Raw genomic sequence first — 27,081 nt, 5'->3', positions numbered from 1 at the left:
CAGTTTTCAACAAAAAAGAATCAAGTGATGCAAATTAAGTTTTGAGACATTGTTATACAGGCTGAGAAATTTGTAAAACTGTGTTTTGCAGTAATTTCTTAATAGAAGCCTCAATGACTACTTAATTCTTCATTACTTGAAAAATCTAGTTTCATTGTATTGTACAGGTATATCTTTCACAGGCAGTGATAAAATACACATTATACAGTGATAAAATTATTTCAGTAGAAACATTGCAGCAACATATTTAATTGTAGAGGACGAAAGAATATTTGGACTTTATTAATGTAAAACTCAATGCTATATTGTTTTCATCTGATAAAGAAGTTCTCAAAATCCTTGCATCTATACATATGAAATGTATATTATATTGACAGACTTTTTTTAGCTTTCATTGTAAGAGACTAAAGAAGACAATCAGAAATTAATCAACCAGCATGCATGATTAACAATATTCTCCAGTATAAAAGCCACAAGTTGTTATTGCACATATTTTGCTTCCATCTCTAAATGCATCAATATAACCATCGCAGAAGTGAAAATATATGGTTTTAATGAGATGTCGAGTTTTAGTTAATAATAATTTTAAATGAATGGCAGCAGAGAGAATAACATTGCAATGTTATCTCTTGACTCTCAAACAATTCATTTAATGAACCAGAACGTTTGGAATTCAAAAACTCTACCTTTCAGGTGCCTCCGCTTTCTTTTATTTTTCTTTTCTTTTTTTTTTTTTTAATTATTTAAATCTATGGTTAGTTCAATGTCATTCAGAAAACTCAGAAGTTCTGAGACTCTCTTCTTGTTATCCTCTAAACTTTTCTAAAAGCCCAGGAAGAATTCTCACAGAATTTAGCTAAATGATTTACGGATCACTTACTTCAAACCCATTTATGGTCATGCTTTTTATACTGAAACAAAGGTGACACTTTATACATTAAAAGTACAGCAATAATTTTTTTATAATGTTTAGGATTTTAACAAGTTGAAAAAAATAATTTTCTTTATCCTGACATATTTTCAACCCTCTTAAAACAATACGAACAACTATATATAGTATGAAATTAGCTCTTGCCTGTTACCCTTGTTCCTACATAGCTTTTTCTAATATGTCTCACCAGTAATAAATTGTAAATGAGGCTATGACTCTAAGAGTAGACAGTGTGTTTCATGGGTATTTAAACAACAACATTAAGTACTATAGGAATCTGTGGAATGTGGAGTGCAGATTTATGTGTCTTAACAATTTCTTCACTGGTTTGTAATAAGCCTGCAAACTAACACTTTATTTTTATATTAATTTGGCCTTAGAAGTCGAGTATACTGGAGCATGACAAGAACAACAAAAATAAACTAGCATATACTTAATAACTGTAACAGTGAATTGCCTCCAATACTAAAATATTTATCGAAACTGGGGGAAAAAAACTAAAAAGAATTACCCTCAACAGCCTGCTACCAGATCTTTAACAGTGGGCAACGTAATGCCTTAAGGTACCTCAAACTGTCTTTCATTTTCTAGACTTAATGGCTGATTGCAGAAATCAATGTTGCCATTAGTAACAGAGTATTTGTTATGGCATGATTTCCTCTGTTGTTAGCCTTGCAGAATGATTACAGTATTAGTGAGGTGCTTTCTTTATAAAGGGCTGAAGATATAACTTTCAATTTACTATCCATTAGTAAGTGGCATTGGAAATATAGATGAGGCCAGAAATCTTACCTGTTATTACTTGGAGATTTTATTTCAGCAGTCATAGGCTAGTAACTTTAAAAATTGTACCAGGAAGCTCAATATTTTATAGACATCTTCAATGAAATATTATCTGTTTTGCTATTTTATACACAGGAAGTTAACATGACATACAATGCAATTAAAATGTTTCAGTTCAATTTCTATTTTTCTTGTACTTTCAAATACACATGGAATAAATGGAAGGATGCATACATGTTAAAATAAGCATATAAATGAAAATTATGTAAAAAAACCTAATAATGGATTTTATTTTATTTTTGTTGTTGTTCTAGACAGCACGGTGACCTGGTGGCAGTGCATATCTCAGCTAAATAACTGAGTTGTTTGGGGATTGGGACTAGGCTGCTTCTCTCAGGAGGGCTGGTGGCCAATACAATATACCCCTTTGAGCTATAGCTTAAAGTAAGTAGCTTGCTTCACCTTTCCACCTGGAGGCAATAGTAGGGTCTGGAAGAGAGAGCAAGCAGGGATATAACAGAAGAGCTTTAGAACCCCAGAGAAAGGGGTTCCCCAAGCGATACCTTCATTGGTGAAAGCACAGACCTTGTACATTGCCACTTGTGGCATAGCTGAAGAGATAGCTGAAAGGCCAGGAAAAGTTTGACCATGAAAAATATCCACAGGTGAAGTGAGAATTCGTTTAAAAAGTGTGAAGGGATTTTAAAAAAGAGAACCCAAAATACCATGCTCTGGCACACAGCACCACAGCCCTGCAAACTATTTGGGAACTGTAAGTAGGAATAACACTGGTAAATTGTATAAAATACTAAATTATTGTCATTTAAACTATAGCATCTAATTTCTCAGTCAAAATTGGTGATGGATAAGTTAGCATACCTGAAGAGGAAGGTGAGGAAGGATGTGGACTGTCCTCTTGTGCACTTCCTGTCTGTGAGAGACCCCCACCTACTCCACTTTCTTCAGTAATGTTAGAGGACCCTGGTGTTGTCGACCTGCTGACAGACTGAGACTCTTGATCACTTCCAGACCCACGTCGCTCATCGAGGCTACTTTGAATTATCTCTTCTTCTGCTTTTCTGTCTCTCTTGTGTACCCTGGAGTGAACAACAACTTGGTGGTATGTTCTAAAAACCCTTCCACAGTCAGGACACTCAGTTGGCTTTTCTTTCACATTCCCATGACTTTGCATGTTATAATCAAGTCCCTGGTTCATACCATGTGACAAAAAATCTCGACTGCCTTCTAAAGGGTCTACTTTGTTTGGCAAGTCTCTCTGATTGCCCATTTTAGTGCTGCGAACCAAATCAGCAGGCATTTTCTGCTTAGAGCCATCTGCTCCTACTAACACATACTCCCGCTTCTCCTTATCAAACATAACTCCAGCATTTGCCAAAGTGTCTTCATGGCTGCGCTGTATCTGCTGCTCTTTAGACAAAAAGCCATGTTCCATGGCCATTCCCCTCGCCATAAGCTGCCAGGCTTGATAGCTGTTTACTGGATCCATCTCTGCAGCCTTGGCAGCAGCCTGTAACCTTTCTATACAGCTGGATTTCAGAGGAGGCACCAGATTGAGACAGCCTAATAAAGAATGTTTATCCCCTTCAGCAATACTGTGGCCGATGCCAGAAATGGGTGAAAGGAGTTTCCCCAGAACTTCTTTCTCTTTCATGGGCAAATCTCCTTTGTTATAAATCTGATTTTGTTCACTTAAACTTGCTTTGTCTGGAGGAAGAAAGCCACTTTGCAAACATGATAGGTATCGTGAATACAAGTTTGCATGAGCTTCCTGTGACATACTGCTGATGGATACAGGAACTTCTGGATCATTAGGAGATTTGTTCTTTACGGATAATTTATTCAGATGGACTTTCATGTGATTTTTAAGAAACCAAGGCTCTTTGAAGCGCCTACCACAAATCTGACAGCAGTGCTCAAACGAATCTTTGTGCTTTCTCATGTGGCCTTTGAGGAACCAGGCTTGGCTAAATACTTGGCCACACACCTCACAGCGAAACTCATTGGTAGATTGTTCTCCATTCCCATTGGATCCCTGGCCTTGGGCTGACTCCGCAGTGATGTGAGCTTTCTCCACGTGACTAATCAGCTCCTCCTCCTGGGAGGCAGCGAAGTCACACAGAGTACACTTGTAAGGCTTGTGCAGGATCCTTATGTGTCTGTCCAGCTCTTCCCGCTTCTTAAACTTTCCTTTGCAAAATGTGCATCTGAACCCAGCAGTCTGAGCTACTACTTCTTCCTGGACACTGACAGGCTTTGGAGAGGGGACAGGGTTCAAAATATCAGGTGTGCTGTGATTAGCTGGCACAGACAAATTACAGTTTGCAAGAGGTGTTGGCTGTGAATGCTGCTGTGCTTTCACATCGGGTCGTGGCTGCAAAAGGCTGCTTTTCATCTGCTTGTCTCGCAGAATCGCCCTCTCCTCTAGCTCATGTAAAAGCCTGTTTTCTTCTCGGACTCTTCCACGGCCTTTGCCAAGGTTTCCAAGTTTGTGAGTACGTAGGTGAATCTTCAGATTGCCTTTCTGAGCTGCTCTGTGGTCACAGTATGGACACTTAAATGGTTTCTCTCCAGTGTGAGTGCGCATGTGGAGCGATAGGATGCTATTAAACCGAAAGCGTTTCCCACAGAGGGGACATGGGTACTTTCTGTTCTTTCTGGCATCATCCTCGATATCACTCATCTGAGACATGATCCCAAGGTTTTGTCCATTTAAAAATTGTTGCAGATCCACTCTTCCATTCAAACTGGTGTCAACATCTCTATTGAGCTGGTTTGCTAACAGTGCCATCTGACTGCTGATTGGCTGATTTGCAATAGCCACGTGACTTTTGTCTTCTAGTGGTGCTGATGCCTTCTCCTCAGTATTCTGCCTGTTTTGGAGTTCTGGAAAGGCATGACTGAGCTGTGAAGTTATCTGATGCAGCTTCTGGCTCATTGAATACTGGCCATTAAGTATGGTACTGTTGAGGTGGGTGTCAGCTTCTGATACAGCTGAAGAAACACCAAGGCACAAACTAGCTTCCTCCATCCCTGAAAATAAGGAAATAGTTTAGATTTGTACTACAAAATAGTTATAAGCAGTGAATCAACTATATCTGTGGACATAATATTTTCATTGTATGTTTAACCTACACATAATAATGCAAAGGAATTATAGTAGAAAACAATAAAAAGTATATTAAATGCTAATTATACTATACAGTTGTGATCATATTTGTTCTTAATTATATAATGCCTTCATTGTACTGTATGTTTACTGATTTAAATTATTAATTAGTATTTTAAAATAGCATGTTGCCAATTTCAATATCTAATTATTAAAGGGGCGGCATAAGCTTTTCAATGTCTCCTGTTCCATTTCCTGTGAAACTGCACCTGTTTACAATCTATAGAAAAAGAAAGGTTATGCATCTCTCCCATTTCCATTTAAAAAAACACAAACAGAAAACAAAATATAACTTTCAGTTCTATTAACCATTTTCAATATATTCCACATTCCTCAATGAGAAAGATAGTTTTAGGATTTGATAAAAAAATGAAGGCATGATATTTACTGGTATACAATAAAACAAGATAATGTTTTTTGGAAAAAATAAAGTAAAGGACAAGCTTTAGAACAATAAAAGGGATTTTGCTTCAGTCAACAAAAAGTGCAGTAATATCTCATTAAGCTGATTAGTATGCTGCTTAGAAACAGTACTAGGTGCTGTAACACATGATTATAATCATAAAAATCCTTCAGTGTTTGCAAGTAAGCATTAACGAGGTATATTAAATTTTAAGGAGACTGCGACTAGCAGCTTTGTAAACCTCTGAGATTAAGATTTAACCCTTTTGTTACAAGACATCGTTTTTTGTCATTTTGAAACTGTGACCATCAAAAAAATGCATAAATTATCTTCTGCTAAATCTTTTAATTCATTGTTGAGACCCTTCAGATTTCAGTTCTTAGAAAAACTTTTAAATTTATAAAGAAATATCTCTGTCCTTTGATGGGTAATATATGTGATTTAAGGGACTCTGATTTGTTTTAAAGAGTTCTCATACAAAACTAGATAAAACCAATTAAAATCCTATAGGAAGTAGCTATAGGAAGTATGCTATAGGAAGTATCAACAAATGTAAGTATTTTAAATAACTTTCCCAACATACATTAATGAGTACAAATAATACCTTCAGTATGTGTACTGCAGAAAATTAGAACTCAAAGCCGTTTGTTAAACACAAGCGCTCAGTGCTGGTCCACATAATTGTCCATAATAATATTCTATTCTTGCCACATTGTCTAGTCTATTCAGAAATAATGTATCTATAACATTCTATTTAAAATAAAAACTTTTACATTAATGACTTTTGAACAATAAGAAACTATAAGGTCAGATGGAAACATAATGAAGATCTGTTTTATTTACAGATATAATCTGACCCTTTCTCCACCATAAAATTACTAAATTCCTTAACTTCTTACTGAATAGTTATTTGATTGATTTGACTTATTATTCATGTCTGGACACAGAAACTTACTCACCAGGATTGCTGCAAAGGCAACATGTTCGGCCCAGGTGGAGACCAAACCTCACATTGCTTTACAATGGCTACTTGCCAGACAATCTGAGGCCCAGATCTGGCAAATACTGAAGATGTTTGTAACTGCGCTCATGGGAGTAGTTCCATAGACTTCAATGGGACAACTCTTGTAAGCAAACTTATACATGTGCTTAAGTATTTGCAAGATTGGGGTCTAAGAGAAGCATGGTTGGTGTCCATAGGGAGGTCTGTTTGGTTTTCCTTGACAGGATGACTGATGTTGAGATTAAGATTTTATAAAAGAAAAAGAGGAAATATACATTGACGTATATTAAAGATGAGCCTGAACCACAAAGTTCATGTTTGTATCCAGATCAGAACTCTTCCAAAGTTCAGTAGTGTTCAGATCCAGGGATTGTGTTTGGACCCATTTCTAACATTCAGCATTATTTATAAATAAACACACAGATTAGATGTAGAAGTCTGTAATACACATAATACTTAGCACTTACTCTCTGTACAACAGTGTTTTACACATATATAAATTCACAACACCTCTGAGTTGGTTATAGGTAAGCCTCTCATAGGTGAGGAAACAAATACAGAGTGATTCAAGTATCACTGAAGACTACATAGTAAATGAATGGAATTCCTGGCTCTCCTGCTGGGTTCAATCCACTAGATCGCAGGTACACAGAATTAGATATGTGTGAATGGGAGCAATTTTTTTTATTGTTTGCTTTTCTGTTAAATCTAATTTTGACGCTACTTCCCTTCTACCTCCTTCCAATAAGCTATTTTCTGTTTGCAATTTCTTGTGTTTGTTTCTAGCTGGAGGTGATTCCCCCCCAGGTTTGAGGTTAATCAGACAAGGCACCTTGGAGACATGAGAATTTGAAAATCCAGGAGATTTTTTTTGAAGAGTCTTCTTAGAATGTCATTTTTTCTAAAAACAGCTTGATATATACACTCCAAGTTTGCTTTATTCAGTTGACCTCAATGGGAATTGGTGCCCTTAAGTTTTTTCAGGGAGACTAGCTGGCTAATTTTAGCATTATCCCTTATCAAAGTTTGAAAACTCTGTCAGATCCCAGTGGTGTTTATTAATACTGATGGTTAACACTAAGTATCATTTCTAACCTACAGTTGTTGGACTTGGTTTTGTTTTATATTTGTTGAGGTTTATGCTATTTTGTAGTATTTTTCCTCAAAGATGGACTTTAAAAAAAACAAACAAAAACCTTGTAGCAGCTACAGTTGAAAAGTTGAAAGTTTCTCAGTGATTTTTCCTAAAAAATTCAAGCTATTTTTGAAGTTCTCCCCACCAGCTGTCCAACCCATATCAACAGCACACCTTACTTTCTTTCTCCCTACTAAAAAACAAGCCCTTCTATTTCAAGGCCTGCTCCTGGTTGCTAATAAGTTCATATACACACATTTCCCATCAGGGAGGGCATGATGCAAGTCTTGCAATGTTTGATAATTTTCGTAAAGCCCCAACTCCTGAAGTCAAGTGATGAAAACATAGCTTTCCAGCATAGGGGTTCTTTATTTTTGGAGAAATATGTTTTTATCCCTCTTGGTCACAGAGACATGCTTGAAAACATGATTTAAGTGCATCTAAAGGGTCAAAAAAGACACGGCTAATACAAAGAACACAAAACTTATTATTGATTTAAAATGTCATACTTTTTAAACTAATTTCATGATTGTTTGAGACCTGACTCATTATTTTTGAATGCTTTGGGATTGGCAATACCTACAGGCATAGGTGAAATCTTTATCTCACCCTGTTTCTTACACAGATCCAAATTCCCAGAAGATCCCTGCCAAGAGTGCAAGCAGGACTACTTTACACGGGCCACAAAACCTGAGGTAACAGAGAATCCCAGGAGAAGAGTAGAATTATATCTCCTGTGGAGGGCAGTAAATGCTGCTGCTCCCTTTACCGGAAAGATTTGGGCAGGAGGAGTAAAAAGCACAGCGGCCTAGATGCTTCCAGTAGATTTTCAGCTGGGGAGATGGAGACGGGTAGCAGAGCAGCTGGAGAGGAATGAGAAGAGAGCCACTGAGTCACAAGCCTTCTGACAACCTGGGATGGGGAGCCTGGAGCAGAGGGCCCCGGAGGTGCCGCAGGCTTCCTGTGCACTGAGGAAGTTCCTGCTGGAGCTGCCAGGCAGACCATATCCTGCACTGTCCTCTCTAGCCAGTAACTCGATTTTAGGGCCAATCTGTCGATGACAGGAGATGCTCCAACACTCACACCATATTCAGCCCTGCCCACAGGAAAACACGTTACAATTGGGTGCCCTCCCCACCTCCTGGGGAACAGCAGCCAATCGGAACTACTGCAGGAGACAGGCAGAATTCTTCCCTCCTCCCCTACCCTTGAACTGCTCTTGGTTCATGAGGAGGTGTTGGAGTGGGAGCAGGAAGAGATCAGCTGCTCAAGGTGACCCTGCTCCCTCCTCACCCCTCCCCTCTTGTGATAACATGGGTCAGCTCCTCCCTGACCCCAGCCCTTCTCTATCCCTGCAACACCATGCTTGGGAAGTGGGCAAGTGTGTGTGTGTGAGGAACAGAGGTGGGGCTAGGGGGTAGACTTGAGACAGGGGCTACGGGTGCTTAGTTAATGGCTAGATTAGGGGAGGGGCAGATGGGGGTCTGGAAGGGACACAGAATTAACTAATTAGAATTTTGGGGAGCAAGAGCTCCTGCAATGGGACCCAAATCACTTCAATCAATCAATCAGTGGATCTATCACTGAAACAATCCTCGGATCAATCCTCATGATTTTTTGGGTCTGACAATTTTTAAACTTTTGGGTTTGGCAATACTGCTTTTTCCCTGCTGAAATATGAAGGAAGGGCATGCAGGTAGTCCCATTTTTGTTTGGATTGAAAGGCTATGATCCTCTCCTCTCTAACTGTCTTATCTACTGGTTGCTTGCCCCGCTTCAGGGATCCAGCTATTGTAACCTGATCCTGATGGTGCATCAGTGCCCCTTGGCAGCTGTGCCTAGATGCTGTCGCCACCTCTATAATTCCTATTCATCTCCCAACTCTCACCCCTGCCTCTGCACCTCATCTTGCTGCAGGTGTAATTCTTTCAGTACCGCAGTGCAGATTGCACTTCTCCTCCTGCTTTTGAAGGTGTAACCTTTTCAGTGATCGCTCTCATGTGCCACTTCCTCATTCACTTCCCAGCAGGTATAATACCTTCATTTCCAAATTCATCGTCCACCTGCCATTCATACACAGTCTGAAGAGCACAGGAGGTCCCATCAACAGGGATCAAAGAGCTTAAAAAACACAACAAGCTTTCACGGCATATCAACATTTTAAAGTAGTTTCTAAACAAACACACAAATCAAACAAAAAAGGAAATTCCCAGGCAAAAATCTTATGTACTTAGAGATGTATTTTTAAAATGGTCTTTCAGGAAGGAAATATGTAGTTGAGGTTCAGCAAACAGTTTTAACTTTGACTCTTTGTCAACATCCTCCCTTATCCACCAGAAATCCCCCAGTCCTACCTCAGAGATGTTTCCAATGGTCACCACCAACCCTTCTCTTACACTTCTTGTGTAACCTAGAATCTCTTCCTGTTTATCTGACCATTCACAGCAAAACACAGTAACATATGCCACCCGCCCGCATGAACAGGTGGGAGAACTTGATGGGGTTGGCAGTGAAAGGGGGACAGTCCCAGCAGCAAGGGAGGGAGACACTTGCCAAGCGACAATAGGTAGCTCCTCCCCCTGGGAGTCTCCGGTACTGCGTGGCCAGCCGGGGGGGAGGGGTACTGATTGGCTGGCATTCCCCATTTAACCTGGCATGGGGGTCATGTGCAGCCTTCTTCATTTCCGTTCCACCATTCCACCCCCAAACTAGGAATGGGAACCAGGTCTGACAGATGCTGCAGGTCTAACCAATCATCTGTTTATGGGGATCAGGAAGGAATTTTTTCTCCCATGGGCAAATTGGCAGAAGACCAGAACAGTTTTTGCCTTCCTCACCTCACCTTCAAGCCACAGTGGGATAAGCAAGAACACGCTTAGTACCTAACTGAAGTACTGGGGTGTTACCTGTGGTTTATTCATCACAACTTGAGGGCAGTTTCCAGCGCCGTTAAGAGAATAGAATGAGTGGGTCCCAGAGATAAAAGACCTGGGATTTTGGTGATGGGCCTTGGGATAGGGTGAGATCTTTTGGCCTTGGTGGGCTGAGGTCAGACCTTGTAGCCCTGCTGCACCCTCTTGTGGTGGTAGAAAGAACTAAGTCCGGGGGGGGGGGTAAGCAGAGGACAGCCTACCCCGCATTATCATTTAAATGATAAGGAGCCCTGTAAACGTAGTGCTGGTTACAGGTTATATGATAAAGAGTCATGTAACCCCTGCACTGTAACTAATTAAAAGCCTGGTTTAGGAGAGTATAGGTGGCGGGTGGGTTAGCGCCCCTCCCCTATATTAAAATTTAATAAAAGGTGCTGCCTACCACTTATTTACATGCATGTGTCTATCCTTATTTTGCTACTGGGTCCACATCAACTCAGCCTGTATCTATATGCAGTAGAGAAACAACACCCTCCCTCATCTATCATTCCACTCGTTAGAGAACTCAAACAAATTAATCAAACTAGAAACTCCATTCTTCCTGCCTCATCCACTGTCCCCATAAACCACTAGGAATCAATCCTCCAGAAACTGCCTTGTGCAGTTTTGTCCCACCTAGACTATTCAAAGTGGCCACTAAAGCCCAAGACACAGGTAACTGGGGTTTCAACTGAATGAAATGTATCATGAAAACTGTCTGCTTTCAACAAGAAACCTCAACTTTTCCTTAAAAAAACATATCATAAAGTTCCGAAAATTTCAGTTTGGAAATGTTGCTGTGGTGCCCCATGCCTCCATTCTCTTCTACAGCCTGGGCTCTACAGCCAGACTACCTCTGTTACGAAGCACTGGAGTGGCTCAGCAACAGAGGAGGCTGTGGAGCACCATGGGAAATGTAGTCCAACGAGGGCGCTTGACTGATAGAGGGGAATGGAGGCTTGAGGCACCTGAACCACAACTCTGATGAGGCACTGTGGCATTTCTGAATACACAGTTTTATCTTTTATTTTGGGCTGGAATTTTTCAGTTTTCAATTTTTCACCAACCAGCTCAAATGGTAAATCATTTTTGTTACATTGCCATTGCCATAAGATACATTAGGTAAACAAGGAACGGAGACTGAGGATCAGAGTTGAGGATGGTTGCTGAAATTCAAGTTTCCTGGCTTTCAAATTTCTGGGGTTTTTTGGTTTTTTTTAATATACACTATTGCAATATACCTGTGGCCTGACCTTGCTCACATGAAAGTCATAGGAAGTTTTACCATCAGCTGCAGCAGGAGCAGGATCAAGTCTCATGTTTTCTGAAGTTAGTTAATATATGTTTACAAACTCAACTTTAGCTTAAAAATTAAAGAAAAAAGTTTTGTTAAGAAATGTGTGAGCCTCTCCACTAATTTGTTTCAGCTTGGTATTTTCTTGGTTTTCTGAAACCAACAAATTTGGGAAGACTGACAAGGAAAGTTAATTCCTGTAATACTGTAATACAGCCTAATTCTCCAAACCAAAAAGTGTTTAGCTAAGCATCCAAATTTCTGAGTTCTTACCTAACCAAAATGAAAATGGGATAACAAACATTTTAAAATTCATCTATTGTAAAGTTTATGTTTATATATTGTGTTTCCCCTTTTTGATTCCAATAGTCTTTGACTCTAATTTTCCAGTTGATTGATGATGAATTCTCGTATTGTCTTTGATGAAATCTTGTTCATTTACAAAGAATGTGTAAAGTCCTGCTTCTCCAAATGCAGCAAGAACCAAAACCATGGAATAGCTTCTTTGTGCACAGCTACAAGCCTCTTTAGCCAGTACCAGACCCAAAAGTGCTCTTTTTAGCTTCCCCTGGGGTCACACTGTGTTTGCAGGTGTTGCTTGGATTTCTTCAGGCTGTTTCTGTCATTCTCTGGTTTTGTGTTCTCACACATACACACAAAATTGAGCCAAAAGCCCTTTCTTCTGTACAGTTCAAAACTCCTGAATGGGTTCACATAATCCTTTTTTGTTCGGTGGAGGCTTGTGATTATCTTATCCTTCGAATTATGTTACCTGAAGGGTGTATTCACACCCATCAATTTGAGTAAGGTTTAAACTCAGACCATGATGAGGATTCATCCTGCTCATAAAAATGTTGTACAAAGAGATTCAATACTTCTTTTAGCATGAGATTTTCCATTTCAACCATAAGTTAATACTAAGAATGCTTAACTACAGGAGTAAAAATTAAGAAAGTCAAACTTAGTAACATTTTTTACTTCTATCTAAATGATTTTGTCATACTCAGAGCTCTCGCCTATCCTTCCAATTTAGCAATGCATATAGCATGTTGGCAAACTGACCATTCCCCAGTACTGTAATTCTGCAAGGACTTGGCCCCACTCATCCAGACAGGAATGTCACTTCCTGTCTATATATAATGGTAGATTAAATGAAAGTGAGTCCCCTAGTCCTGGATGCTGAATTCTCACCATGTTGTATGCTAGAGAACAACTGATTTTCCAGCATATGTTGCAATAGATGCCATATATGACAAAGCAGGATTGAGCCCTGATTATCTAGCTAATGAAAATGTGAGATGAGGGGAGTTTTCTACTTGAGCTGTACAATTTCCTATTTCCATGCTGAGGGTACTCACAGTTTATGAAACCCACCCTGGATACACGCATTATCAAAATACTCTCTCTCATCTTTCATACAAAGGTACAATGAGCCATTCAATTGCTTTGATGGTGCTAATAGCTATTTTGATCTCGCTCACATTTTTGCCCTCCAGACTTTATCCCATGATATCAATAACTAAAATTCTGACTTTAACCATTTCAATTGAGTACACAGATTATATTTAAAGTATTTGAAATGGATTACTGGAATTTAAAACAATGATGACACCAGAAATGCCTGTCACAACAATACACAATAATTTAACATGAAAAGCCTGGTTTTCTTCTGCTGGAATCAAAGCCTCTCCCTCATCCCCTAGATAATAAATAGTTTTAAAAATATTTAGCTTTAGTTTTTGAAAACAGAATGAACCAAGTTCAGTCACCAGTTCATTCCTATTGTATGGTGAACCACTACAGCATTCCCATTTTCACCATACTAGAGAAAATTACCATTTTAAAAATTTTGCTGGGATGTTGTTATATCTCAGATAATGCTAGCTAAAAGATTCACAAAGCAAAGTAATGGATTACCAGCTCACATGTTTAAATGTAATGCTCTTTCATGCCCTGATCCTGTAAGCACTTACATGTGTGTAAAAGTTCTCCCAACTATATAAGCATTTTTAGGATTTAGCCCTCAGAATTTATTTCTCCCACTAGAAATATTCTTGTAAGTGTATCTTACACATATGGTCAACTGACAAATTCTAGATAGTCAGCTATAGATTGTTTTGATTCTAAGTGACTCGTAAACAAGTATCACTGAGGAAACTTTACAGAATACACACTGAATTTGTATTAAATATTGTTCTTATTGTGGTAGCTGAAACTGTTTAACTACGGTTGTTATCAGCATAATACACTCCTGTTAAGAAATAGAGAACACCAGACTACTGAACCTTTTCAGGGTCATTAAACAGCTGTAAACATTATTACAAAAATAAACCAGAGATTTCATGCTTACATTTTAGCCCAGAGCTGGGTGTGCTGAGCAAGTACATTTTTTTCATCTTTTACAATCAACGCTGGTGACATTTGGGCATCCAAACAAATTACATCACAAATATTACTGAGGGTGGGTAGGATACTGAGTGGTTTATTTGCCAGATGATTAATACATAAACAGTAGGGCAGTGTGGTTGACCTATTCTTCTTTGACTGATTTGTAGGCAATACTAAAAGACATAGCTGGAAATAGTTAAATCTTAACAGAAATGTATGTGGCAGGGTGTTCATTTATATTTAAAAGCATCATTACACTGCTATCCAATCTGATAGAATACAAAAAACATTAGGCCACGTTCTGCTCTTATTTATACCCATTTAAAACTTCATGCAATTCAGTGTAGTTATTCCAGATTTACACTGGTGTGAAAATCTGGTCCTGGGTGTATACATTTTTTTCTAATGTAATTAGATTTAAGAAATATGGGGGCAAGGGCATATTCTTGCAAAATGCAAAGAAAGCATTGATTTTCAACATAGGTCAGTTGTACTTACTTATGGAAATGTTATTAAAATCCATTTTAGTAATGCGGTGACTGCGCAACTAGGTCAGTGAAGTTTGAGAACAGAGACTAATCTGCAAATTTATTGGGATTGATACCAATCTTCCAATACTAAACAATCAATACTATAATGAAAACGAAAGAAAACATATGACAAAACTATAGGCTAGATTTTATAGCACTCATTAACCAAACTCTTCAGTGAGTTCAGTTGGTGTTCTGCTTTAAAAATGATGTTACAATATGACCCTACACTTCCAGGGTAATTTCCATATATTAGAGAGTAGATACAATAAGGGGTTTCCAAAAGTTACCTTAAAAATTATATTCTTTAACAAAACCAGAAAGAACTTCTATGAGGCTACATTTTTTTTCCCATTCTGAATTGGGAAGACTATTTAGTTTCTAAAATACTAGAGGCTACTTTCCAGCTTGTGAGGCATTTTGAACCTTAACCGACAAGTGAAGGATTATGAAACGATCTTGATTGTAGTTTATAAACTACAGTGATTTATAAGTTTCACTGAGAGAAGAGGAGAGGCATTTATAAATCTGACTCTCACATTACAATAGAAAGATTAGAAGAATGCAGAAAGTTGTTTAATTTATTGTTACTTTACTTGTGACTTAGCAAAATCTCCTTTTCTCATGAATTTATTCTATTTTATTGTGTGTATATTTTAAAAGGTAGGATCCAAACACAAGAAAGATAAATAATTGGTGCTGAAAGTTCAGTAACTCAAAAACATTTTTCAGAAATCCTGTTCTGTTACGTGTTGTTGGTTGTTTTTTGGGAGGCTTTGTTTGTTTTTGTTTGTTTATTCAGGAAAAAGATGCATAAAAATGTTTTTAGCTATAAGCAAGCATTCACATTTTAATTTATTTTCAGTAATTTATTTTCACAAGAGTCATCATGATAATGACACCAAGATGCAAAACTGGACTGAATTTGTGGAATGTTTAATGAAATGAAAGTTTTGGTTTTTTTTGTTTTGTTTTTCATAAATGCATTTACTTTTACTTCCATATAATTCCAAATGTGAAAGACTCTTTTAATTCTCCCCAGTTTGGACAACCTCTTGCAGCAGATATCTGATAATTCAGTTCAACTGATTTATCGAAAAAGTGATAGAATAGCCTTAAATTAAGCTTGTAATGCTCCAACTTTAATATTATATAGTAAAAATAAAAACTCCAGGAGTTATTGCAAAGTTTAGAAATTATTCCCACTTCATCATGTTTTATACATTTTGTGACCATAGAAAGTTAGGTGTTTTAAATCCTCTATTACTATCTGAAGACACTATGCTATTGAAAGAAGAGCTGTAAACCTACAGTACTGTAACTGATTATATTATCTCAATATATATGTATTATAGACTCAATCCTACAGTCCTGACACAAGCAAACTGCTACTAAAGGCAAATGTAATTTTGGCTTGGTCAGAACAGTAGGATAGTGCCCCATGTCCTTACGATTTTAAGGGATGAACGGAGAAGGGTTAAAACCACAAAACTCAATTCACCTACATGTAAAAACAATTTAAATCCAAGCACAACTGATTGCAGCGCTGTGTTGCTCATTTTATTTCCATTTCATAGGGGGCTTAGGATTTGATTTTGTGCAAAACTAAATATAATGTAAAATGCACACATGCAATGTAGATCAAAGTATGATTGATTGTGAAATATTCATACAAGATAGCCCAGTGAGATTTTGTTCACAGGGGCACCTGTCAGGAGCATAAGCTTGGATACAAATCATCAAATAAGTATACAAAATTATTATTAAAATCCAGGCATACAATCAGATAGTCAGTTGTCTGAAACTACTGGACTGTAGCCAGCACACTGGCTCAACAGACTAATGCTTTAGTCTGTCCAGCTCCTCAGGGCCCTAGTTCAGTTTCTCCAGCTACTGGTCAGGTCAACTGCCTGTACCTGGTATTGACTTCCCTGGCATTTAATTCTAGGAGTAAAGCAAAAAAACAAGGGAGTCCATAAGTTCCTTTTGACCTAAGCCGCAGAAACATCTGCTGGTTGAGTCATGAGCTGCTTCTTGGCCAAGTTTAACAGTAACTGATCCTGTTGTGGATCAGCTCTCTCAGCAGTAGGTGTCACTGCAATAAATAGATGGATTTCAAGGGACAGAGATACATATTCCCAGTGAAAATGCAAAACCAGAATATCTCTGAGCCAACGAGTTGTTTCGAAATTGGTGTATTTGCCCATTGAGATGATTTTTATCTCTATATGAAAGACTAAAATTTTGGTTTCTGGGGAAAGGATATTGCACCAAGTGGGATGGCCAACAAAAAAAAAGTCATTTTGCCATTTACTCTTGTGTCATAAAAAGCCTTTAATTCACATTCATCACATCCCTGAAATCCCAGTTCTAGTAAAAAAAAAAAAAAAAAAAAGACAGTTAAAGTTACATATGTTTTGAAAATTCTCTCTTACAAATTAAGTCATTTTCTCTAGTGGAACAAAAGACCCAGTCATAGTAAAATACACTGCATGCTCAACTATCATTTTAGGACTGATCAAAGATCACAAAGTTAGCCCATTTGTTAACAAATTAAGAAATACATTCCCTACCAAATCTGCACACACCAGGAGAAAGAAAATATTTAATGGCTGTCAAAAACAAAAAGAAGAAAATAAGAGCTCTCATCTACAAATATAATATAGCACATAATTTGAAAAAATCTATAACCAATTCATATTTAAAATAGAAAATATGATATGCCACATGATGCCACAGACTGTTCAGCCAAGATCACACAACAATATTTTGGGCCCTTTTCAAACAGTTTGTGGGGTATTAGGGTTGTTCCAAGATACTTGCTGTCAATTTAGACAGTGGACAACACAATACACCATCAAAATTGTGGGCAGTACATGTTATTTACTACCTGTGAAACTGACATAGGTATAATCAATATATCAACTACATGCTTAAAAAACAACTGTTTAAGATTTGCTTCTCTTTCTGAAGCAGTATTTAATTCATTTATGCATGTCTCTGATTTGCCACAGATCACTTCAGGTTATGTGATGAGATATGATAGGACATACTGCCAGTGAAATGTATAAATAACATGTCCTTATGATTTTAAAGACATCTCTCTTTTCCAGACGTGCCTAATTAGTCCTACACAACAGGTACTTTTATGGGGCTAAAGTAAGCTGCAAGTTTTCAATGGCCAGCACATTTGTAATACGACTATTACATCACTGTAAGAGTAGGATGAATCCATACTACATACACATTTCTGGATCCTCAAACGGTCAAAGATTTTGAAACCAGATTCAGCCAAGAGGTGCTTGCATGGATGCTGCCTTAGGAAAGTTCCCACAGGCACAGAGACTATTCCTGAGTATGACAGCTCCACCCCCTCGCCCTCTCCCCAGCATTGTTAGTGACCCTGGAAAGCTGTATGAACTAATAAGTACTTCCGTCCCCTTCTGTCAGGATCTACAGCTCCATCAGAATGATCAGCATATACTGCAATGATGCAACCGGGAATAATATCAACGGACTGTATGTCCAAATGTGTCTGTGTAGATTCTTTGTCCTTGCCTGGGTGACTGGCATGTCCCTGGCCAAACTGCTCCATTCTGGAGGCCAATGAGCCAGTGAGCCATGGGAGGAGAAGTGAAGGCATGGTGCACTATATTCAGGAGGGGGCTGTCATGTAGAACGTGGCACAGGGTTCAGAATAGGAGCGGGACATGAAAGGGGTGTCTAGTTGCATGGCTTCAGGGGAGCAGTAGAGGTAAGGAGCAAAAGGAAAGGCAGAGAGGAGCTAAGTTGTTCCAGTCTTTGAAGCCAGTATATTCAGGCATCAAGTAAGCACCATTATGTATAAAAACATGAAAAATAACTAGTTACAGTTAAAGTGAGCACTAACTGCCGTAACTAATTATATATAATTATGCAATTATGTAATCAATGTATGGGTAATAGATTAGATTTGAGTTGTAGGTTTAAGTGGTAAAATATAAATAGCATCACACTATAAGGGTATAGGATTAATAACTGTGTACCCCGATAAGTGTGTATTACGTGTATAAATAAGATAAGGCTATAACACAAGGCCTACAAACTTGAGGTTTGCAAGATATGTAGCCTGGCCACAGAAGGCATCGGGCCTGAAATAGTTTGGTATGACTAGATGACAGAGAGAACCCTGTATCAAGAAAGTGTAAGATTACTGTAAAAGATGTGTTAAATGCTGATGTTCTGGAAACTAGACAGCAATAGACTGCAAAATGTACTGCAATGTACCAGTTAATACCGCAAGATGCCTGATAGTAACATTTTAGAGGATTTTGTAATAACTCAGGTTGTTATGGTAACTCATTGATGTAGATGCCAATGCAAATAAGGGGTCTGGGGATAGCCTATGAGAAATGGGGCACCCTAAAATTCATAGCATGCGAAAGTGCCAATAAGGAAAAAGGGGTTGACATTTGTGCATAGTATGCGTAGCATAGTGGGTATAAAAGAAATTCAGGATAAAAGGTGTTGCCTAGCCTTAGTGAGTAGGAAAGCACATCAAGAACCACTCAACAGGACGGGCACCTGACAATCATATCTTTCTCATCTCAATGACAGGTTTCAGAGGAACAGCCGTGTTAGTCTGTATTCGCAAAAAGAAAAGGAGTACTTGTGGCACCTTAGAGACTAACCAATTTATTTGAGCATGAGCTTTCGTGAGCTACAGCTCACTTCATCAGATGCTCAAATAAATTGGTTAGTCTCTAAGGTGCCACAAGTACTCCTTTTCTTTTCTCATCTCAATGTTTCCCCAGGTCATGTCTGTATGAAATCATTGATGCTGGACATTACATGGTTTGTTTCTGTCTGAATGTATGTTTTTGTGGCATTATTCATCTGCTTAATGAAACTATTAATAAAAGGATATTTAATAACTTGTGCGTATATTTACTTGTGGTCACTCTTCCTTGTGGCCTCCTATAATCTCCAAACCTGATATTTCTAATGTTTTTTTTCACCCAGCTAATGCTGATACTGTACTCTAGGGAACTCGAACCTTTGGCACAGGTCACGGTGGGTTAAAATGCCATTGGTAATACCAACTCAAATGGCTACAATGAGAAATTAACCATCCCATAAGAATTAAATTTTCGCAGTCAGCAACATCCATAGATTGATGGTTGTTTCTTCAGTGTCTTGTCTTTCCCCCTAGCAGCTATTCACACTAGGTCATATCAGTTAGACTGTTATAGAACTTCAGGGACCTTCTGATTTCTAACTTCACGAACAAGTGCACCCTTTCAGCAGCAGGCAAATAAACTGACCTATCTCAAAGCCAAAACTCTAGTCAATCCTCCAGACAAATGTTCATCACAAAAGCTTTACTTAAACAAACCTTGCCCTAGTCTAGAATCCCTCTGCCCAGCTACATATACATAGCCCTTGGGAAGTTGCCTATCCAGAATGGGATAGTGCTTTACACTCCAGTTTTTCTACCTCAGAAACTTAAGACTGGTTGGAAAATGGTCCTCATTTTTGACAGAAAACTGCTTTTCTGACAAAACCAAAATGTTCATGGAAAATACCCACTTTCCTCAAAAAAAATTATTTTTTGTCAGACAGCTGAAACCTTTACAACTAAAAAATTGTTAGGTTTTGGATAAAATGTTTGGTTTTCCCATTTTCATTTTTTGATAAAAGTCAATATATTCTTCTGAAAATTGAATTTGTTTTCATTTTCATCAAAATTTCCCTCCAAAAGAAAAAAAATTCCCAAGTAGCTCTAAGAAATACATTTTCTTAACTTCTTTCTGCTACTATAGTAAACAGAAAGGAGGACATTTCAAGAGGTCCATTAACTAACCCAAACACTAAAATATATTATATGAATTTTCCTGAATGATAAAGCCTACCATACTGCTACTATAGTGTTTTGGGCCACTGCTGTAGAATATTAAACCAGCAGAACAGTATAGTATATTGTGAAAACTGAGGATTTCTTTACTAGGAAAATGGCTTAAACCAATGGAACGTGCTACAGGAACTCAGGGCTTGTCTATGTGCTACGTGGAACCGAAATAACTAAATCAGATGTAATTCACACCTTTAATTATTTCAGTGCCAGTCTCTGTGCAGGCATCCTTTATTTTGGAATAAGAGTACCCTATTTCAATATAACTTAAGCCAGTAAAAAAGCAGATGTTTCAGCCAGCAGCAAACAGATTAATGCAATATATTTTCCAGATTAATGCAATAAATTATTCTGGATTCCTTTATGTTCAGTCTTTCTGTTCTTCCCCACCATATCTAGAATGAACCATATGTCCACATAACATTCTGAGAGATGGAATCTTCATCTCATTGACTACCCAAGAGGGAGTTTGTCATCTGTGTTCCTCTAATCACAGGCAGTTGCACTGGGTCCTGGGTCAATCCAAGAAAGAGTTATGGCCCCACTACATCCTCTTTCCCATTAGAAAACAGGCGAGTGCCCTGCCTAGGAAACAGGAAGGGTGAATGTGGGGATATTTATCAAGCTACTTGGTGTGAGTTGGCAAGGATGGTATTTGGGATGTTGGGCTACTGGTAAAAGTTGGTGAATCTAATGGTTTCAACACCAGCAATACAGGAATCTCTTCTTATGCAAGCACCCAAGTGCAGAAGAGGGGCCTTGACTAGGTGCCTCTTCCAGCAAACAAGTTTCCCTCTGATGGATTAGCAAATGTTCCTGTGAAAGCAGGAGTTTGAAGAGAGCATTCTCAGCATCTACTCACATCAAACAAAGAAACATCTATCTCCTGCCCATCCCCTAACCCATGCACAGAACTTACTATAATGAAGGTGACTGTGTCCCCTGGTTTACCATGATGTTTGGTGATCCTAGATGCAGCTGGCCATGGATGTGTCCTGAAGTGTTATTTTTAAATGTATTAATTTGGGGGTGAAACTTCTTTAACTTGCATATGTCCTATTCTGCAACATATTTCCACTAGCTATTCTGGGCAGGCATAATATGGATGATGAATTATCCATACTCATCCATTCCATGTTGGTATTCTGATATTTTGTATGTCTATACTGCTTCATCAAGTTACCCAGTGTGACCACAATGGACAGAGATAGGGTCAAGGGCAGAAACACTTTAGCATACCGTGAGCACAGCAACAGCTGGGTACCATAACTTTGTGAAAGCTTATGCTTGAAAATCCCTGAGGCTAAGCACTCAATTTCAAAGCACATAAGCAAAATTACACAGCCAGAGCAGGGGCCAAATTTTCAAACTCTTGAAAATCCTGCCACAGCCTTGAAAATGCTCCCAGTCTTAAAAGCATGCCTAACTGTACATTCTCATACCTCACTGTGAAAATATCCCACTCTGCACTTGACTTAAATAGACATTACACCCTCTGTAACAGAGCCAGGTGAATCCAGGCCTCCTGACTTTCATTGCTCAGTTCAAGAAGCTAGACATCTCTCTTCCACTGAACATAAATGACTGCTGTGAAAACTGGATTTTTAACCTGTGCTGAGCCTGTCAGCACAGAATTCTGATAGTTGCCAGTCTCTCCCTCCCACACCTCTTCCCTCTCTCCAGAACACGGACATGACAACAGTGTAGGTTTGTCTTCTAGATAGGGGTGCAGTGGTCCCTACATATGAACTACATGTTCTCATTTCCCAATTACTGGAATGAATTTATTTTTAATGATAATTTCCAAAAAAAGAATGTGTTACAAATCCTGAGTTGGAAAGGGGGAATCCCAGTGAGAAAGTACAGAGAGGTTTGCAGCCATTTCAGCAGAGGTGCAAGGAGCGGAAGAGGAATGTGAAGCGGCAGGGTTGCTGGACTGCAGCAGGTGGATCAAGGGAAGATAAAGCACCTGGGCTCATGGCAGCAATGACACCTTGTATATTTTTGATCTTCAAAAGACAGAACCCAGCAAATTCTTTGCAGAGTTCCATAGAGAAAGAGATGGAGGGAGGAAGCTCAACCATCATTTATAGCAACATTATTAGCAATAGATAGCAAAGTTTTACTTAATTGTCACCCTAGAAAAATGGAACATTGGAAAATACAAATCCTCTTTATAGTTTGGTCTTCTGGTCTGTGTATACCTCTATTGATACAATTTATCACTGCTGTTGTCATTTAATGTTATTAATTGATCGTTGTCATGAACACAACAGTGGAGCTGATAACTTTAGAAGCCACTAATACTTCCTGTTATGCTTTCACATTGAGATAAGTGGTGTAGTCTTACAAATGTGGGGTTAGCTGTTGCAGTACACAGCAAAAACACACATGGCTTGATCTGCAACTGCTATAATCATACATACCCAGCGGTCAGAGAATATTAATACAACATGTTTTCCCCCTGCCCCTCCAGACTACCATATTAGAGAAACAAAAATGGTCAATCAACATTGCTGTCATTAATACTATTCCTTTCAATGGCTACTTGAATTGGTAGACAATACTGAACATGAACATTTGTACCAAATGCAACTGACTTTGGGAATACTTTTCGTTATTTCCCTAGCTGTTGTTAAAATGGTCTCTAACCTGGCTAATATTATTTTGCCTCATAACTTTGCCTTTCCTTCTCAATGACCTAGGGACAAGGAAATGATTATGATATCACCAAGTCACATAAGGGGTCAAAATCAGCCTTTGGTTACACCTGTGCCATCCCATTGAAGTCAGTGAGTGAAACTTGTGAGGAATAAATGTCACCCTATAATTTCATTGCAGGATCAAGCACAGGAAACAGATTGACTATACATATCCTATATGAAGGAAGACACTGGTATAAGCAAAGATTATGGTAAAACAATCTATGTAAATGTAGATGCAAATCTCGTGTGGGCTTCAGTATCCCAATAAGATGCTAGTGTAGCCCTGCGTGTTGTGTGGGCATCCTTGCTTTAGCTCTAATCATTATGAAACAAGCACAGAAAACCTTCCAGATATGTCTAAGATGGATAAATGAGGTTGATTGCTGCTGCTTTTTTAAAAGAATATAATACATTTGAAAGATATCCGTGGGATAAAACGCCTTTACACATTTTTTTTTTTGTTAATTACAATATTCTGGGTGTCTGACTGAAGTCAGAGAAACTTTCTCATTCATGGCTGACAGGTGAGTGGCAACAACACTGACAAATTAGGTCTGATAAATGCAGTCACAGGATGACAGACACTGGCAGGTTCAATTATGGTTGCAAAGTCAGTGGGAAGAAGGACTCTGCTAACTGGAATACTTTCTTAACAGCCTACTCTAGCCAAGTCTAGTAAGGTTCTGACCAAACCCTTTAGCTTGACTGACAGTATTCGTAGAGGCTATTGCCCTATAGTAGGTTGAGAAAAGCTGAGGAGTTCTGATCGCAAAAACCACAGATTGAAATACAGTACTCTGCTATAATAGTTTAGAAAATAACATACAAATAAACATTAAGCTACTTTCACTGAGAGAACTTCAGGGGCTTCTGAGCAGAGCTATGCACAGCTCTGCGACTTGAGTTCATTTTCTCTCGTTCTTGTAAACCTTCCCTACGTTTTAATTTGAAGTACTCACACATACTGAATTTTGCTCCAAATTTTTTAACCCAGAAACTCAAAGGAAAATTTCGTTGAAATCTATTTGAGCTATTTTTTTTGCATAGCAATATGAAAACTGCAAAGCTTGCATAATTTTAGCCCTAAAACAGAGTAACTGGACAGGTTCAAAAAGCTCAGGGGCCCTTTTAAGAAATCTGGGTTGAGTTTCGAGTGCCTAACCAAGGACATAGTAGGTGCTCTCTCACTTGTTTCAGTGGGAGATAGGGCATCATCACTTCATGGGACTGGGCATCAAGAGCCTCACAGCAGGTGACTTTTAGGGGCTTGGGTTTCCTTTGCCAAACTCTACTCATGAGCTGTCTGGACAGAACTTTAAGATTACATTGCTTTGTTTCTAAAACTCCTCACTGGTTTCACTGGGAATTTCACCTGAGTAAGAAGTATATTGTTTTTAGGTTAAGGTTCTGTATCTATAGTGGTGCACATATTGAGTATTATTAAATCTCTTTTTTAATTAAATGTAAGTTTATCCACAATTAATGACATTTCCTAATCCTGCACAGGCCAGATATTTTGATTTGAACTGAAGAAGCATGAACAGGGCATATTTAGTAAGTTCTAGTTTCGCATTTCTCAGTGCAGATTTATCCATGTATCATAGAGCTGTTTAGACAAAGCAACAGTCTCCCTTCCAGCTTTCAACTATGAGAAATATAAAAACACATTCTTTCTCAACTTTAGACCTTTGGCTTTTATTTTCCTCATGGCATTTTTATGGAAAGCATTCTGTGTTTTCAAAAGGCTTCTTTGTACTTTTTCCACATTTTCACTAAATGATGTAGAGGGGCATGTATTTAAAATATTATAATATTGAAAAATGTAGGCACTTTGAATGAGTATAGTTATTCATTTATAACCCCAGCTTACAAAATGCCCATATCGTGTATCCTTTATCCAACAGCAGACACTTTTAGTTTCAGTCACAGTGGTTAACAATATGTTATTGATATGAATTTAGGGAACTGTCAGCAAGCAGCTCAACTTTCAGCTCATCGGTTAAGGTGAATGTATGCACAAAATATACCCTTATATCTTTTATATGAAAGCTTGCATAGATGCCAGTATCCTCACCAGCTTTTGTAGTGAAATAACAAGAAATATAAATATTGTCCCTTCACTGATGGCCCAGCCTTGTGCTCCATACAAAACCAAAATACTCCACTGGTTTCACTGGGAATTTCACCTGAGTAAGAAGTATACTGTTGAGAAACAGGGGTGAAGTTCACCTCTCACTGAACAAAGTAAGTGAGACTTAGGCAGGTAACTCTAGGGGCTACCCCAGCTGACAGGCAGTGAAATCCCTCCACAGCAGCTAAACCAGCCTATTCAGTTACTAGCCCTCTGCATTCTTATGAAGAATTTGGGGCTCACCTAGACCCACATCATACAGGCTTATCAGGGCTCAACATAGAGTCCTTCATACATGGAGAAGACCACCTGCAGAGCCACTGCACCAGAGCTCGGTCACAAAGAATCAAAGTGGGGCTGAACTGGTGTCTGAGGCTTTGTGCATCCTCTCTGCACTAAGGAGAACTTCACTTTAAATGCAAACGTGACCAAGCCTTGCATTATAAACACCTAAAACTCCTCCTTTGCTTTCAATCACTTGCCAGTAGAGGAAATAAGTTAGCACAATTAAAAAAAAAGTCCAGTGTATGCAAGTTTAATTTTTAAGTCATGTTAAAGATTTTTAAAAGATAATGAATAAACAGGAACATTAGAATTGTGAACAAGGAAACTAAATGGTACAACTCTCCACACCTTAAGAAGTCACGGTGTTTTTAAAACTAGTTTCTACATAGGTATACAAGCTTTAATAATAAAGGAGTATGTTGTACTATTAGATGTTTGTCACTTGTTTGTCTGACGAAGAGAAACAACAGGCTGCTGCAAGAGTTAGCACAGTTGTTTTTTTTTTTCCCAAATGATCAGAGAAAGTACTGTACTTTAAGGATGTTCCTTGCTTGCTCTTAAAAGGGTAAAACTAAATATTCTTCTAGCTATTCTATGCCTGCCATATAAGTATTATGCTGTTACAGATTTCAAAAGGTTAGCTTCAATGAACCTGACATCAGTATAACCCAAAATAACCCATTCAAGAGAAAAGTAAGAAATAATTGCTGTTTTCTCTTTTTTTTCCCTCAGCTATATTGCTATAATGATTTTGCATAACAGATTGAACAAAGTGCTGTTGTGACAGGTGGTAGAATTCAGCTAGTAAGCACAGAGACAGGGTTCAATTTAGTTTGTGAATCCTTTAATTGTTGTGCAGCTAATTAAAGAAGGTTCTTTACACTCGCAAGTGTTTACCGTTGCTAGTATGCATACATGAAAAATTAAATTGTGCCTTCAAGGGCTGAGAACTATAGAAAAATCATAGCTGATTCTGCAACATGCTTACCAGCTCAGAATAGCTGCTTTTCACAATTGGAATTTGTAAAACTTTTTGCTAAGCAAATATAGAGCTAATTAGAAGTGTTCGTTGGACCAATTAACATTTAAATAAATAAGCCATATTGCACATTTCACAGTCTTTATTTAATGATGCTTCTTAACTCTTTGGAAAGATTCCTTTAAGTACAAATAAGTTGACATAAAAATGAAAGACAAAAATAACACCATAACAGTATATTCTATGCTTTTTTCTTTTTGCCTTGAAGTCTTCACTAAAACTCTCTACCTGTTACTGGGGAGACAGGGGGGAAGGAACACAAATCTGGTTCCTTCTTTCATCTTGTCAAGTTACCTTTCCACCCCTTTGAATGCAAACAGCAAAACATATTTGATTACTATTTAAAGTGTTATGATAGCTCTGTTTGTTTACTTACGGTTTTGCCCCATGGTACAGAATCTGTTTTAGAAAAATCCTGCTTTTATCTTGTAAAATGGCCATGCCTGGCAAAGGGATGGGTGTTCT

General features: G+C 38.3%; 1 protein-coding gene across 15 annotated transcripts in view; it reads right to left on the bottom strand.

The window, feature by feature from the left end:
• ZNF536 (zinc finger protein 536) overlaps positions 1 to 27,081 on the bottom strand; it is a 406,360-nt gene that overhangs the window by 219,081 nt on the left and 160,198 nt on the right. For all 15 annotated transcript variants that reach the window (XR_012664576.1, XM_075118389.1, XM_075118391.1 and 12 more), the window contains one exon: positions 2,594 to 4,765. Coding sequence is in view for 14 of the 15 variants with exons in the window: in XM_075118389.1 (XP_074974490.1) it covers positions 2,594 to 4,765 (2,172 nt within the window). In the remaining variant the exon portion in view is untranslated. The remainder of the gene's footprint in view (positions 1 to 2,593; positions 4,766 to 27,081) is intronic.

The sequence above is a fragment of the Caretta caretta genome, chromosome 12, assembly GCF_965140235.1.
Source record: "Caretta caretta isolate rCarCar2 chromosome 12, rCarCar1.hap1, whole genome shotgun sequence".
NCBI classification, from domain to species: Eukaryota; Metazoa; Chordata; order Testudines; family Cheloniidae; genus Caretta; species Caretta caretta.
The sequence above is the reverse complement of the archived record's forward strand: the minus strand, read 5'-3'. Positions and strand labels throughout refer to the sequence as shown.